This window comes from Amia ocellicauda, chromosome 6 (genome assembly GCF_036373705.1).
Source record: "Amia ocellicauda isolate fAmiCal2 chromosome 6, fAmiCal2.hap1, whole genome shotgun sequence".
Lineage (NCBI taxonomy): Eukaryota > Metazoa > Chordata > Actinopteri > Amiiformes > Amiidae > Amia > Amia ocellicauda.
This window is the reverse complement of record NC_089855.1, coordinates 38,371,673-38,386,132: the sequence shown is the minus strand read 5'-3', so window position 1 is coordinate 38,386,132 and position 14,460 is coordinate 38,371,673. Positions and strand designations below refer to the sequence as shown.

Below are 14,460 nucleotides of genomic sequence, written 5' to 3'. Positions count from 1 at the left end.
ATTACAAGATACTAACAACTAAAGAATAAACTGCAACTGTGTATAATTGTGTAATTTTCTATTGCATGTGGCGAAGTGATGTAATCCCAGCCGGGGACATTGTGTATTGTGATATAAATGCCTTTATTGTAATGTGATTTTTGTGTTATAGTTTGAAACTGAACAGTGATGTGTACATCACTACAAACTTTTTGCTCCATGTCAGGGTAGTACTTATCCTGAGAGTAGATCTCTGCAGGTACAGCACACCTGCACACTCGTCATATCCTCTCCAAAGAATGTTTGTACTTTGGCCACACTGACAAACGATGTAATGCAGAAACCAGTGTTCAAAGTTTAAACATGTAAAATATATAATTATATTTCACAGCTATATTTACACTTGTCTAAATTGCATATCCATACTTAAATACTCTTTACAGTACAACTTGTAATATGTTCGGGTGAGGCCCCACCGAGCCTGCTTTGTGTATTGTGTGTATGTCAATGTAACAGTGCAGAACAGTACAGTGGAAACATGTGTAGTTATCACTTCCACCTTGTACAGTGAGGGAAAAAAGTATTTGATCCCCTGCAGATTTTGTACGTTTGCCCACTGACAAAGAAATGATCAGTCTATAATTTTAATGGTAGGTGTATTTTAACAGTGAGAAACAGAATAAAAACAAAAAAATCCAGAAAAACGCATTTCAAAAAAGTTATAAATTGATTTGTATGTTAATGAGGGAAATAAGTATTTGACCCCTTCGACTTAGTACTTGGTGGCAAAACCCTTGTTGGCAATCACAGAGGTCAGACGTTTCTTGTAGTTGGCCACCAGGTTTGCACACATCTCAGGAGGGATTTTGTCCCACTCCTCTTTGCAGATCCTCTCTAAGTCATTAAGGTTGCGAGGCTGACGTTTGGCAACTCGAACCTTCAGCTCCCTCCACAGATTTTCTATGGGATTAATGTCTGGAGACTGGCTAGGCCACTCCAGGACCTTAATGTGCTTCTTCTTGAGCCACTCCTTTGTTGCCTTGGCTGTGTGTTTTGGGTCATTGTCATGCTGGAATACCCATCCACGACCCATTTTCAATGCCCTGGCTGAGGGAAGGAGGTTCTCACCCAAGATTTGACGGTACATGGTCCTGTCCATCGTCCCTTTGATGCGGTGCAGTTGTCTTGTCCCCTTAGGAGAAAAACACCCCCAAAGCATAATGTTTCCACCTCCATGTTTGACGGTGGGGATGGGGACGGTGGGGATGGGGTCATAGGCAGCATTCCTCCTCCTCCAAGCATGGCGAGTTGAGTTGATGCCAAAGAGCTCGATTTTGGTCTCATCTGACCACAACACTTTCACCTAGTTCTCCTCTGAATCATTCAGATGTTAATTGGCAAAACTTCAGACAGGCCTGTACATGTGCTTTCTTGAGCAGGGGGACCTTGCAGGTGCTGCAGGATTTCAGTCCTTCACGGCGTAGTGTGTTACCAATTGTTTTCTTGGTGACTATGGTCCCAGCTGCCTTGAGATCATTAACAAGATCCTCCCGTGTAGTTCTGAGCTGATTCCTCACTGTTCTCATGATCATTGAAACTCCACAAGGTGAGATCTTGCATGGAGCCCCAGACCAAGGGAGACTGACAGTTATTTTGTGTTTCTTCCATTTGCGAATAACCACACCAACTGTTGTCACATTCTCACCAAGCTGCTTGGCGATGGTCTTGTAGCCCATTCCAGCCTTGTGTAGGTCTACAATCTTGTCCCTGACATCATTGGACAGCTCTTTGGTCTTGGCCATGGTGGAGAGTTTGGAATCTGATTGATTGATTGCTTCTGTGGACAGGTGTCTTTTATACAGGTTACGAGCTGAGATTAGGAGCACTCCCTTTAAGAGAGTGCTCCTAATCTCAGCTCGTTACCTGTATAAAAGACACCTGGGAGCCAGAAATCTTGCTGATTGATAGGGGATCAAATACTTATTTCCCTCATTAACATGCAAATCAATTTATAACTTTTTTGAAATGCGTTTTTCTGGATTTTTTTGTTGTTATTCTGTCTCTCACTGTTAAAATACACCTACCATTAAAATTATAGACTGATCATTTCTTTGTCAGTGGGCAAACGTACAAAATCTGCAGAGGATCAAATACTTTTTCCCTCACTGCATTGCAATGTTGCGCAAAGTTTGCCTTTTTTGAATATCTTTCTTTTTTTTTTTTTTGTGGAAGTTTGAATATCAGGCCGATAGAGCCTTCTTGTGTTTAATCTAACCTTGCCCTCAGTCGAATAATTGCATCACTTATTGACTAAAGTTAGAATGATCATTCATTAGCTTCTGGTTCATGACACCTATAAAACTTGATAGATTGGGGCTCTCTTGGACTAAAGTTGGAGATCAGACTCAAGAGACCATAACAGTGTCATTCTATAATACCAGAGATTTCTAACTGTAGTTTTCTTGTGTGTTTGCAGTATGTTCCAGAAAATCTACATCCAGTTTATAAAGGAAAAGTTGTTCCAGTTGCAGATATAATAACTCCCAACCAGTTTGAAGCTGAGTAAGTATTAATTAAAGAATACTTTGCCACAGGAGAGACACCAGAAAAAAGAAGACACAGAATTGTAGGGAAAGTTAAGTAAAATTAAAAGTTAGTTTGACAATATACATATTGCTATGTTGATATCTGTATGCTGTGCAGATTACTTGAAGTAGAGCAATTCAGATTATAGGAATTCCCACACATTCTGTGATTTTCTTTACAATCAACAATAAAAACGAAAAAGGAAAAATGTGTTGATTGTCTGTGAAATTTACCAGCTCTTAGAGGTGTCACTGAACAGAAAGGACAGTTTATTTTTTTTATCATAATAAACAATGCATATTAACACTGCCAATCAGTGCTGTCTGAGCACTTATATGTTTCTCCTTTCTATAGAATTTAGACCCCTGGGCAAGACTAAAGACTAAGTAAAAAATTATAAAGGCTGTTAACCTGGGAAAGATGTATGTATTGTCTGAATTATAAATAAATATTTGTATTAAATACATTAATATGTTTATAGCATTAGATGCTTTCAACCCATCTATTGTATTGGCTTTAAGGTAAGCATGGTAGTGCCTACATTAAATGGTCTTTCATACTCAATGTTGTGTTATTTGTGATTGTTTGATCATTGATTTAATAAATGAATGATTTCTAAATCTTACATGGATTTCATTTGCAAAGGGAGCCTACCTCTAAATTGATCTATAGCAATGCTAAAGTGTTGGTGAAAACTCCTTTGTTAGGATCCACCTAGTGGCAATGTTTAGAGCTGCATCCAGTGCATTCTATGTCACTCCACAAGTTTTCAAAGATAATATTTCAAATTTAAAACTGCTTATATGAATTCTTTGCAACAATAAAAAATATTACTACTACAAATAAAATAATAAAAATTGCAGGATGACAATTACTAAATGTTATAATTTGAATTATTTGAATGTGTTTAGAAAGTTGTAGAATGAGAGTAAGAACAAGGATTGAACGAATGTTAACAAAACTTTCTTTATGGACACTGACCATGAGAATGGATTACTGAATTGGATTTGCTTCTTTGTGTATGTTTAGGTCTTGTTCATTTTCCAGTCAGTTGGCACATCCCCTGTTCTAAGTGTCATTTGGAATATTTGACTTAGCAGCCTATAAATAATTTCCCTCATTTCTTTAAGTACTGTTGGAAATATACCATCTGGCCCAGGTGATTTGTTTGTTTTTAATTCTGCTAGTCCCTTTAGTACCTCCTCCTCATTTATCCTGATCTCTCTTAGGATTTGCCTGGACTGATTGTTAACCTGTGGCATGTTTTAACCTGTGGCATGTTATCTGTCTTTTCTTTTGTAAAAATCTCTGTGAAATACTCATTTAGAACATTTGCTACATCTTGTTCGTTTTCCAAGATACTTCAATTTTTGCCCTTTAGCTGTTTCACTTCCTCCTTTATTGACCTCTTGCTGCTGTAGTAGTGAAAAAAGCTCTTGCATTAGTTTTAGCTCCAAGCTATGTTTCTTTTTGTTTCCCTCTTTGCTTTCCTGATGCCTATTCTTTGTATTTTGTTTAATCTCCATCCCTTTTGTATGCACTATACAACATTTTCTTTCTCTTGATATTTTTTTGCATACTTCTATTAAACCATTTTGACCAATGTTTTTTTGGTCCTCAATTTGCTAAGTTTTGGTACAAATTTCTCCTGAGCCTCAAGTAGTATACACCGATCAGCCATAACATTATGACCACCTGCCTAATATTGTGTAGGTCCCCCTTTTGCTGCCAAAACAGCCCTGACCCGTCGAGGCATGGACTCCACTAGACCTCTGAAGGTGTGCTGTGGTATCTGGCACCAAGATTTTAGCAGCAGATCCTTTAAGTCCTGTAAGTTGCGAGGTGGGGCCTCCATGGATCGGACTTGTTTGTCCAGCACATCCCATACATGCTCGATTGGATTGAGATCTGGGGATTTTGGAGGCCAAGTCAACACCTTGAACTCGTGATTCATCAGACCAGGCCACGTTCCTCCATTGCTCCGTGGTCCAGTTCTGATGCTCACGTGCCCATTATAGGTGCTTTCGGCTGTGGACAGGGGTCATGTCAGTGGACATGGGCACCCTGAGTGGTCTGCGGCTACGCAGCCCCATACGCAACAAACAGTGATGCACTATGTGTTCTGACACCTTTCTATCAGAACCAGCATTAACGTTTCCAACAATTTGAGCTACAGTAGCTCGTCTGTACAGTAGCTCGACCCTGTCGCCGGTTCACCGCTTTTCCTTCCTTGGACCACTTTTGACAGGTACTGACCACTGCAGACCGGGAACACCCCACAAGAGCTGCAGTTTTGAAGATGCTCTGGCCCAGTTGTCTAGCCATCACAATTTGGTCCTTGCCAAAGTCGCTCAGATCCTTACGCTTGCCCATTTTTCCTGCTTCAAACACATCAACTTTGAGGACAAAATGTTCACTTGTTGTCTAATATATCCCACCCACTGATAACGAGATTATCAGTGTTATTCACTGTACCTGTCAGTGTTCATAATGTTATGGCAGATCGGTGTATTGTTAAAGTTTAACCATCCATTTTCGACTGAATCTGTATCCAGTGTGCTCCAGTCTAACTCTTCTAAGTGCTGCCTCATACCATCAATGTTTGCTTTTCTAAAATTGTAGACCATTGTTTTAGACTTGGTCCTTGTTTTTTGAAAGAATGCCTCAAAGCTAATCATATTGTCATCACAGTTTGCCATTGGTTCTCTAACTAGTGTCCCTCTGACTCTATCTTGGTCATTTGATAAGATCAAGTCAATGCATGCAGTCTCCCTGGTTGGTTCCCTGACAAATTGAGTTCCAATAATAAAGTCACAACACAATAGATGTATATATAAATATACATACAAATACATAAATAAACGTCACCTCCACAACATTGCCACTAAATCCATCCACGGTTTATTCACATATAGCGGTGTTAACAGTGATTACTAACAAGAAGAGTTACGTATCCACAATAAGTAATAATTAAACAGACAAATAAACAGACAAATAGACAGCGAATGTGCGGCAGCACAGCTAGATACCCTAAAACTTCCCTATCTCCCATTAGATCTCTGTACTCCCGTTTAAACCAAAAAATGAATCTTCCAGAGAATTCTAATACACTACTCTACTACTCTATGCTAAAGAAAACGTGCTCCAAACAAAAAACAAAAAACCCACAAACGCTGCCTGCAACAATTAAATAATCAGTTTAGCCAAAACAAGTCAGTAACCCATTCAACATTTAACAGCAGCTGTCAATCTGATCCCCCTCCCTCGTTGGTCCCCAGTTCTTTGATAGGGATGATTAACAGGGAACACCTGCAGTGCATCCAACCCATGTGAAAAGGGAATCCTCACACAAGTATTGCCCATCATCCCCGCGTCACCTACATCATGCAAAAGGGAAGAAAACAAACAAGCAGCAAGTGGAGGCACACAACAAGCAGTCATTTACCATCTCAACCATTTCTATTTCTACTTCTATAGACCATCCGGTTTGTAGAGGTCCCATCTATCCCAGAAGAAAGACCAATGCTCCATAATCCTAAAACCCTTTTCCCTACTCCCAGATTTCAACCATGTGTTAATCTTTCTAATCTCAGCCTGTGTCCCTGGCCATGCACGTGGAACTGGAAGTATTTCAGAGAAAACCGTGGAGGTTCTGCTCTTTAGTTTTGTTAATAACTCTTTAAATTTGTCTTGCAGAACCTCTGCCCTACCTTTTCCTTTGTCATTGGTTCCAATGTGGACCATGACCAGTGGATTTCCCCCGGCTTTGGCCAGTAGCCCATATACTAGTTTAGGGAGATCTGCAACCTGAGCACCAGGCAGGCAAGATACCATGCGGGTCTCCTTATCACTAGAACACACTGTGTGATCTACGCCTCTAAGGATTGAATCTCCTACTATAACTACTCCCTCTTCTGGGGGGGAGTGGGCACCATGGTGCTCTGGTGTTCAGCTGCCCTCCCATCACCCTCTGAGCTGTCACTATCTAATTCGGTGTCCAGCAGTTGGAACCTATTGGGCTATTCTAGCTCTTGGGGTATCTCTAGGGGTTGTGCGTGCCCCTTTCTGCGGTTACAACCTACTGTAACCCAGCAGTTCTCTACGCTGTACTGCTCAAAGGTCTCAACTCTCCTAGGTTTTGGCGTGCACACCATCTCTCTCATGGGCTGATTGACCAATTCTTCTGTATCACTAATACAGCGAAGATCACGAACCTTGGTCTCTAGGATTTGAACATGCCGACAATGTTTACAAATGAAATCTTCTTGGATGAGTTCATCCAGGAAGGCAGTCATTCTGCAAACCTGACACTGTAGTGGCCACATGTTTCTAAATGTTAGTTTTTCTTTTTTTTTTTAAGTCTATTGGTTCCAGATCCCTAGCCAACTGCTTAACTTTTGTGACAGAGAAACAGCACAGCTCTTTCTCAGCTCTTTACTTTCACCAACTGAATTGACTTCAATTTAGGCAAACTACAGACAATTCTAACTTCTATTAAGGCAAACTTAAAACAAAATGAGGAATGCTAAGACTGGTTTGAAACTAGTCAAACAACAAGATGGCTGCTTCTCACCTGTACTCTCCTGTGTCTGTCTCTGGCAACTTCTGTTTTCTATAATACTATAATGCAATTTAATTACTGATGTATCTGTGAATTGTTATATGTTTTTGCTCTAAGTCTATTCTATGATATAGTATATAATTGTGTTCTATTTGTATGTTTCTCATTACATTGCCAGGTATTCTGACACATTACAAATAAAATAAATAGGGTCAGCAACTTTTGTCTTCACTTTTTAATCCTGCAAAGCATGCAACTGGGATAAAAACAGTACATATCCTAGAGAATAGATGATGTCCATACCTTCCATCCAGACCTGTGGATACTTGATAACCACATTAATGAAATTATTATTGAATTATGTAGTTTCTTCTACATCCTACAATGTGTTTTGAGAGGTAATACATAACCCAGGTAAGTCACCATCATAATAATTTAACAAAAGACACCTATTACAAGTGCTATTGCTTGCTCGTAATCATCAAAACATGTTTTACATTGTTGGATCTTTATGACATCCTGAGTCTTTTTACTATGGAGGGTGTATAGATACAGTGCTGTGCAAAATAGTAACACGGCAGTGCATTTCCATATAACAATACATTATATACCCCTTTGATCACAAAAGGGAAAAAACATTTGCTTTCAACATTTAAATGTCTGTTAGTACCTTTCAGATGCAGCTCTGTAAAGTGTGTGTATGAAACTCCACAAAATTAGAAGTAAATGATATCTCTCATCATATTAAACAAAACATAAATAGATTAAGCAATATTAATGTTATATATTAAATTATAAACGATGTTTGACCCTGAGGGTCCTGAGCTTTCCCCCTATTTTACAAAGAAATCTTAAAAAATAAATATCTGTATTTATCCATCAAATATAATGAACGTCATTGATCTACATTTATATAAATATATATATATATATATATATATACACTCACCTAAAGGATTATTAGGAACACCATACTAATACTGTGTTTGACCCCCTTTTGCCTTCAGAACTGCCTTAATTCTACGTGGCATTGATTCAACAAGGTGCTGAAAGCATTCTTTAGAAATGTTGGCCCATATTGATAGGATAGCATCTTGCAGTTGATGGAGATTTGTGGGATGCACATCCAGGGCACGAAGCTCCCGTTCCACCACATCCCAAAGATGCTCTATTGGGTTGAGATCTGGTGACTGTGGGGGCCAGTTTAGTACAGTGAACTCATTGTCATGTTCAAGAAACCAAATTGAAATGATTCGACCTTTGTGACATGGTGCATTATCCTGCTGGAAGTAGCCATCAGAGGATGGGTACATGGTGGTCATAAAGGGATGGACATGGTCAGAAACAATGCTCAGGTAGGCCGTGGCATTTAAACGATGCCCAATTGGCACTAAGGGGCCTAAAGTGTGCCAAGAAAACATCCCCCACACCATTACACCACCACCACCAGCCTGCACAGTGGTAACAAGGCATGATGGATCCATGTTCTCATTCTGTTTAAAATTCAAATTCTGACTTTACCATCTGAATGTCTCAACAGAAATCGAGACTCATCAGACTAGGCAACATTTTTCCAGTCTTCAACTGTCCAATTTTGGTGAGCTTGTGCAAATTGTAGCCTCTTTTTCCTATTTGTAGTGGAGATGAGTGGTACCCGGTGGGGTCTTCTGCTGTTGTAGCCCATCCGCCTCAAGGTTGTACGTGTTGTGGCTTCACAAATGCTTTGCTGCATACCTCGGTTGTAACGAGTGGTTATTTCAGTCAAAGTTGCTCTTCTATCAGCTTGAATCAGTCGGCCCATTCTCCTCTGACCTCTAGCATCAACAAGGCATTTTTGCCCACAGGACTGCCGCATACTGGATGTTTTTCCCTTTTCACACCATTCTTTGTAAACCCTAGAAATGGTTGTGCGTGAAAATCCCAGTAACTGAGCAGATTGTGAAATACTCAGACCGGCCCGTCTGGCACCAACAACCATGCCATGCTCAAAATTGCTTAAATCACCTTTCTTTCCCATTCAGACATTCAGTTTGGAATTCAGGAGATTGTCTTGACCAGGACCACACCCCTAAATGCATTGAAGCAACTGCCATGTGATTGGTTGGTTAGATAATTGCATTAGTGAGAAATTGAACAGGTGTTCCTAATAATCCTTTAGGTGAGTGTGTATATATATATATATATATACACACACAATATTAATCATTACTTTAAGGAATTAGCAATATTTAACATGAGAATCTAAGGGTCATTACCTGTAAACATGCAAGGGTCAGAGTTCTCTTTTGTAGCCATCTAATTTATTTTAAGGTCATGTTGGTGGTTACTTTATTTTCAATATTGTTTAGAGGCTTCTCTCTTGAGCAATGCTTCAGAATACCTGGCAATGTAATGAGAAACATACAAATAGAACACAATGATATACTATAGAATAGAATAGAATAGATTTAGGGCCAGATTAAATCAAAACATTGACCCACCTGCTAATAGAATACTACAAACCTGTACATTATAGTGGTTACATTTATGATTAGAAGACATTTATGTAATCTTACTGAAAATTAAGCCGCAACTGAGTACAGTTCTGTAGTTGTGTATTTGCGGGTGTCAAAGATTTGATTTAATCCGGCCCTTAAAGAAAAAGCATATCACAATTCAGAGATACGTCAGGAAAATTGATTTATAAATGGTACTTATGATGCAGTCTTCTTATAGTATATGTAATTAAATGGCATTATAAGATGTTTAATAGCAGCAAATAAATGCCATGGCAGATTATGATAATAAACTGATGTCGGTGTGAAAATGTAATGTTATAATACCTTTTATTAAGTATGTTATTAAATATATTATAATGTATTATAGCAAGAAAGTTTAAATACAAATGTCTAATATATTAATAATTTGTAACAATAATCATAAAACAATTAATAACATAATTTATAACGTGTTAATAGATTGTTTACAATGCACACTTCAAATAAAGTGTTACCCACGTAATTAATAAACAACACAAACACTAGCAGCCAGTCCACATCGCTATCCAAATCCATGTTCAAGTCCAGTACCAATCGTTTATTTTCTCACTCTCTCTGCTCCAACTCTCTGCTTCTATTCCTGTAACTCCTCAACAGGAAGCCTGTTGGTCCATGTAACACTTATCAATTCAATTTTCTGAAAGTTCCAAACAATTGGAAAATCAGTGATGATGGGTGCCCTTTCACTTTTGAAAAGTTTTTTTTTTTTTTTTTACATTTGTAATTTTTGGCATTCTGTTGGAGAGAGGACATCCTTAACTAGGAAAATGTATTGTGCTATCTCAGGATGTCTTATATTGTATCATTATTAGAGGTTTGTGGACATATCTTGTATCCAACATCAACCCTGTTACTGACATTTACGTTAGTATTTAAAAATAAGTATTATTGACCTTTAAATGCCCCTTTCTGTACAAATGCTATTTTGAAATTAGGAACCCTAAAGATAACCCTTTTTAAAATTGATTTAGCCAAGGAATTGCACTTCAACTAATTTTAGTTAAAAAAAAAAACAACATAAAATTTCAGTGAATTATTGGCCATGAGTTAGTAGGCCATTTATTTGCCAATTCTATGTATTTTTTATTTTTTCATAAAACTTAACAGGGTTGACAAATAAAAACAGGGTTGACAGGACTGCACATTTTCTTGTCAATGATATTTAAAGTACATTTTTTGTTTAATAATTTAAATGTTTCCATTAAGACTTTGGGCAGGATTAATAAATCAAAACTTTGACCCACCCACTAATAGCAAACTACAAACCTGTACATCATAGCGGTTACATTTCTGATTAGAAGAAATTGTCATCTTACTGAAAATGAAGCCGCAACTGAGTACAGTTCTGTAGTTTTCTATTAGCGGGTGGGTCAAAATTTTGATTTAATCTGGCCCTTTGTCTACTGTTTGAGTAGTTTTAAATAAGATCCAGTCCTGTTCAGGAGGATGAAAGCCTACATTCTCCTCCATCTCTCCCTGCCATACCTCCCCAGTAATAACAACCATGTACATTTAAACACCATATGTACAGTGCTTTGAAAAAGTATTCAGGTCCCAACACTTTTCCTACATTTTGCTGTCTCAGATTCAGAATATGAAATAGAATTAAATTAGGATTTATTCCCAATGACCTCGAAAGTTTTGATGTCAAATCAATTATGAAAAACTAAATTTGCTCAGGCGCAATATATTAGCTCAACTATTCACACAATTTGTGATGGACTGCACTGTGTGAATTTGTGAATAACCTGCTTTAAATTAATATGTGAGGATAAATGCCACTCTCTCTGTTTGGTCCCATGTTATGGTAGAGAATAAATTAATCTAAATGAAACATGCTAATCAAGTCAGGGATGTGATTACAGAGAAAATCTCAACTGGAAATGCTGACCATGTCCTACATCAGTACAGTACTTGCAAGACCAGTTCAATGGAGTGGACTAATGCACTGACTTGGCACAAATTTAATTGTGGCATTATGACAATGTTTTTGGATACTATCATTATATCATTATTAAGTTAATTATATAATTATATTAAGTATAATATAAGTATAAGTATAATTAAAGGTAGATAAGCTTTTGGCTTTATTTTATATTTAGACTTACCCTTTAAACTTTAAAACTTTAAAGTGGGGTCCTATAAAAGCTGAAGCCATATTATTCTACAATTATTTACACATGCAGACTAGTTTCTCTTTGGCCATACATATTATATCATAACAGGTTCCAACTGTATGGAATTGCCCTTTATTCAGTTACATGCTCTTAAACCTTATTATAACCTTATTATATAAACCTTATAAGGACAACAGGCTGAACTCTGAAATACAGACAGGGGAAGGGAAACAGGCTGTAACAGGCTATCACTGACAATCTCCATTCATCAGAGTCCGTGCAACAACTATTTACAGGAGTCACTGGCCAGTGCCCTGGCCGCATGGTCCATCTAGGGTACGCAGGGTCACTCCCATTATTCCTTGCATTCCAGTAATTGTAGGTTGCAGCCTTTGGCGCTTGCCTGTGCTAGCAGACAATGCTGCAATCTAAAACATCCTCCAAAACAGATATATTACAATCAAAATGTAATCATTTTGGAATCAACTCCCATCCCTCCCTGATGCAAATATCTGCTTTTTGCAATGGTTGCATGATGAACCCTATAAAGAAGTGAAGTCTTTGAAGTCCAGAGAATAGTATATTTATTGACATGCTGACATGGGAGACCCCAACCTCAGTTGAGTCTGAAAGGTTTACAGTTTGTGTCATAGGTGTGCTGGGCATATGACCGTTGGTTCCTCGTCATCAAACAGATGTTTCATTGTCTCCAGTACACGTCCGCCCTTAAGTGGAAAAACAGGAAAACCACAGACTCTGAGACAGAATCAACAAAACCTTATCTGTAGAACTGCCTTGCTTGACCAGCATAATTTGCTTTTTTGAAAATTAACAGCTGACTGACAGTATTTTAAATCATAATATTCATTTAAAACATTATACAGGTTTCTTCATTGCAGATGATGTCTTGGAATTGTATGTGTGTGTTGTTTTTCTCTCTTCCAGGCTGGGGATTATTGAGATGAATTAGATTATATACACAACTTGTCACATTTCTGTCAAATAATCCTGTAAATACCAATATTATTAATGAAGGTACTGCAATACAATCATAAAATTGTATCATACTATTCTGCGTGATGGAAAATTATAGTGTCACACCATTTTATGTTTATAAGGTTTATAAATATTTATAAGAACTATATATACAAGAGCAAAGCAATCTTGCTGAAAGGACAGCATATGTTTTGTATGTACACAAAGAAAGTGGTATAAGAAGGAGATTGTCATGGTTCCCTAGCCATTACCCTCTATCCCCACTAGAGGCTGCCAATGTTCCCTTGCCTTTTCCTTCTCCCTTCACTGCTTTCCTTTGACACTCAATTAACATTCCTATGAGTGCCGCACCTGGGTCCTTACTCCTGTGCCCTGCGGTCTTCCCCAGAGACACCGTGACAGAGATAATTTAATATAATTACAGATGGTATGTAATCCTCTTTTTGGTTTGTTTTCCAGGTTACTCACAGGGAAGAAAATCAGTACAGTGAAAGAAGCAGTGGAGGTATGTATCTGATGTGTATCCACACACATTTATGTTCCCAGTCTGTCACAACAGGGTGTCCAAACTTTGTTCTCAAAGGGACAGATTTGAGTATTTTAAGGGGCCGCATATAATGAAAGGCAAATAATTTCTCGTGCTATTAAAATACAATCACTTGAATATAATGTAAATAAAATAAAAATCTTAGAAAACCTGCCAGTGATTCCCATTAATTAACTTAAATGTGATGGCTCACCATCCCGCCACAGTTTCAGAATGAAGAAAAAAAAAAGACTCATAATAAACAAAATATTGCTATACTTGCACCATCCGTTCAGCAATAAGCAGCTCTCACTCGCAGCCGGCCATTGGCAACAAATGTGACACTCTGTCCAGAATACAGTTTGAGGAGACATCGCTTGAGGTAATGGTTAGTGATGTGCCTAACAAAAATTTTGACTATCAAGAATCCCACAGCTGTTGTCCATGACTATTTCAATAATCGCCCCACACCCATTAAAAATGCAACATACATTAAATGTGAAATATTGCAATGTGACAATTTTTGCACTTGTAAAAGTTCTGAACTTTACTTTAAAATACATATCTAACACAACAACTTAAATAGCTAAACATTAGGCTATATAAAAATACCTTCCTGTTAGAAGATGCACCGAAATGGCATAATAACAGCAGTAAGCAGATCTGTCAACTCTCACGCATCTTGTCAGACTCTCGTATTATTATTATTTGCCGATTTTGTCACAATTTTGTTTGGTCATCAAAATTTCAAATTATCTATAAAAGTTTTGTCTATTTTTGATAAAGGTATATTTTGCAATTACTGCTATAACTGACAAACCAAAATGTTAATCTTTTTCAATTTTTATTTAATTTTCATTCAATAATAGTTTAGCAATGTGTGCTGCAACAAATAAACCTTAACATTAGTGTCCTTTTGGCAACATTTTCCGGTCATAACAGCGAAATACAAAATGTATTAGATCTGTCTATCTACAGTGAGGGAAAAAAGTATTTGATCCCCTGCTGATTTTGTACGTTTGCCCACTGACAAAGAAATGATCAGTCTATAATTTTAATGGTAGGTGTATTTTAACAGTGAGAGACAGAATAACAACAAAAAAATCCAGAAAAACGCATTTCAAAAAAGTTATAAGTTGTATAAATTGTTTATATTCT

At 37.7% G+C, this 14,460-nt stretch overlaps 1 protein-coding gene across 1 annotated transcript in view; it reads left to right on the top strand.

Moving 5' to 3' along the window:
- Positions 1-14,460, top strand: part of LOC136751457 (pyridoxal kinase) — a 141,483-nt gene that overhangs the window by 101,952 nt on the left and 25,071 nt on the right. Inside the window, exons 6-7 of the mRNA XM_066707084.1 lie at positions 2,456-2,541; positions 13,236-13,281. Of these exons, the coding sequence (XP_066563181.1) occupies positions 2,456-2,541; positions 13,236-13,281 (132 nt within the window). The remainder of the gene's footprint in view (positions 1-2,455; positions 2,542-13,235; positions 13,282-14,460) is intronic.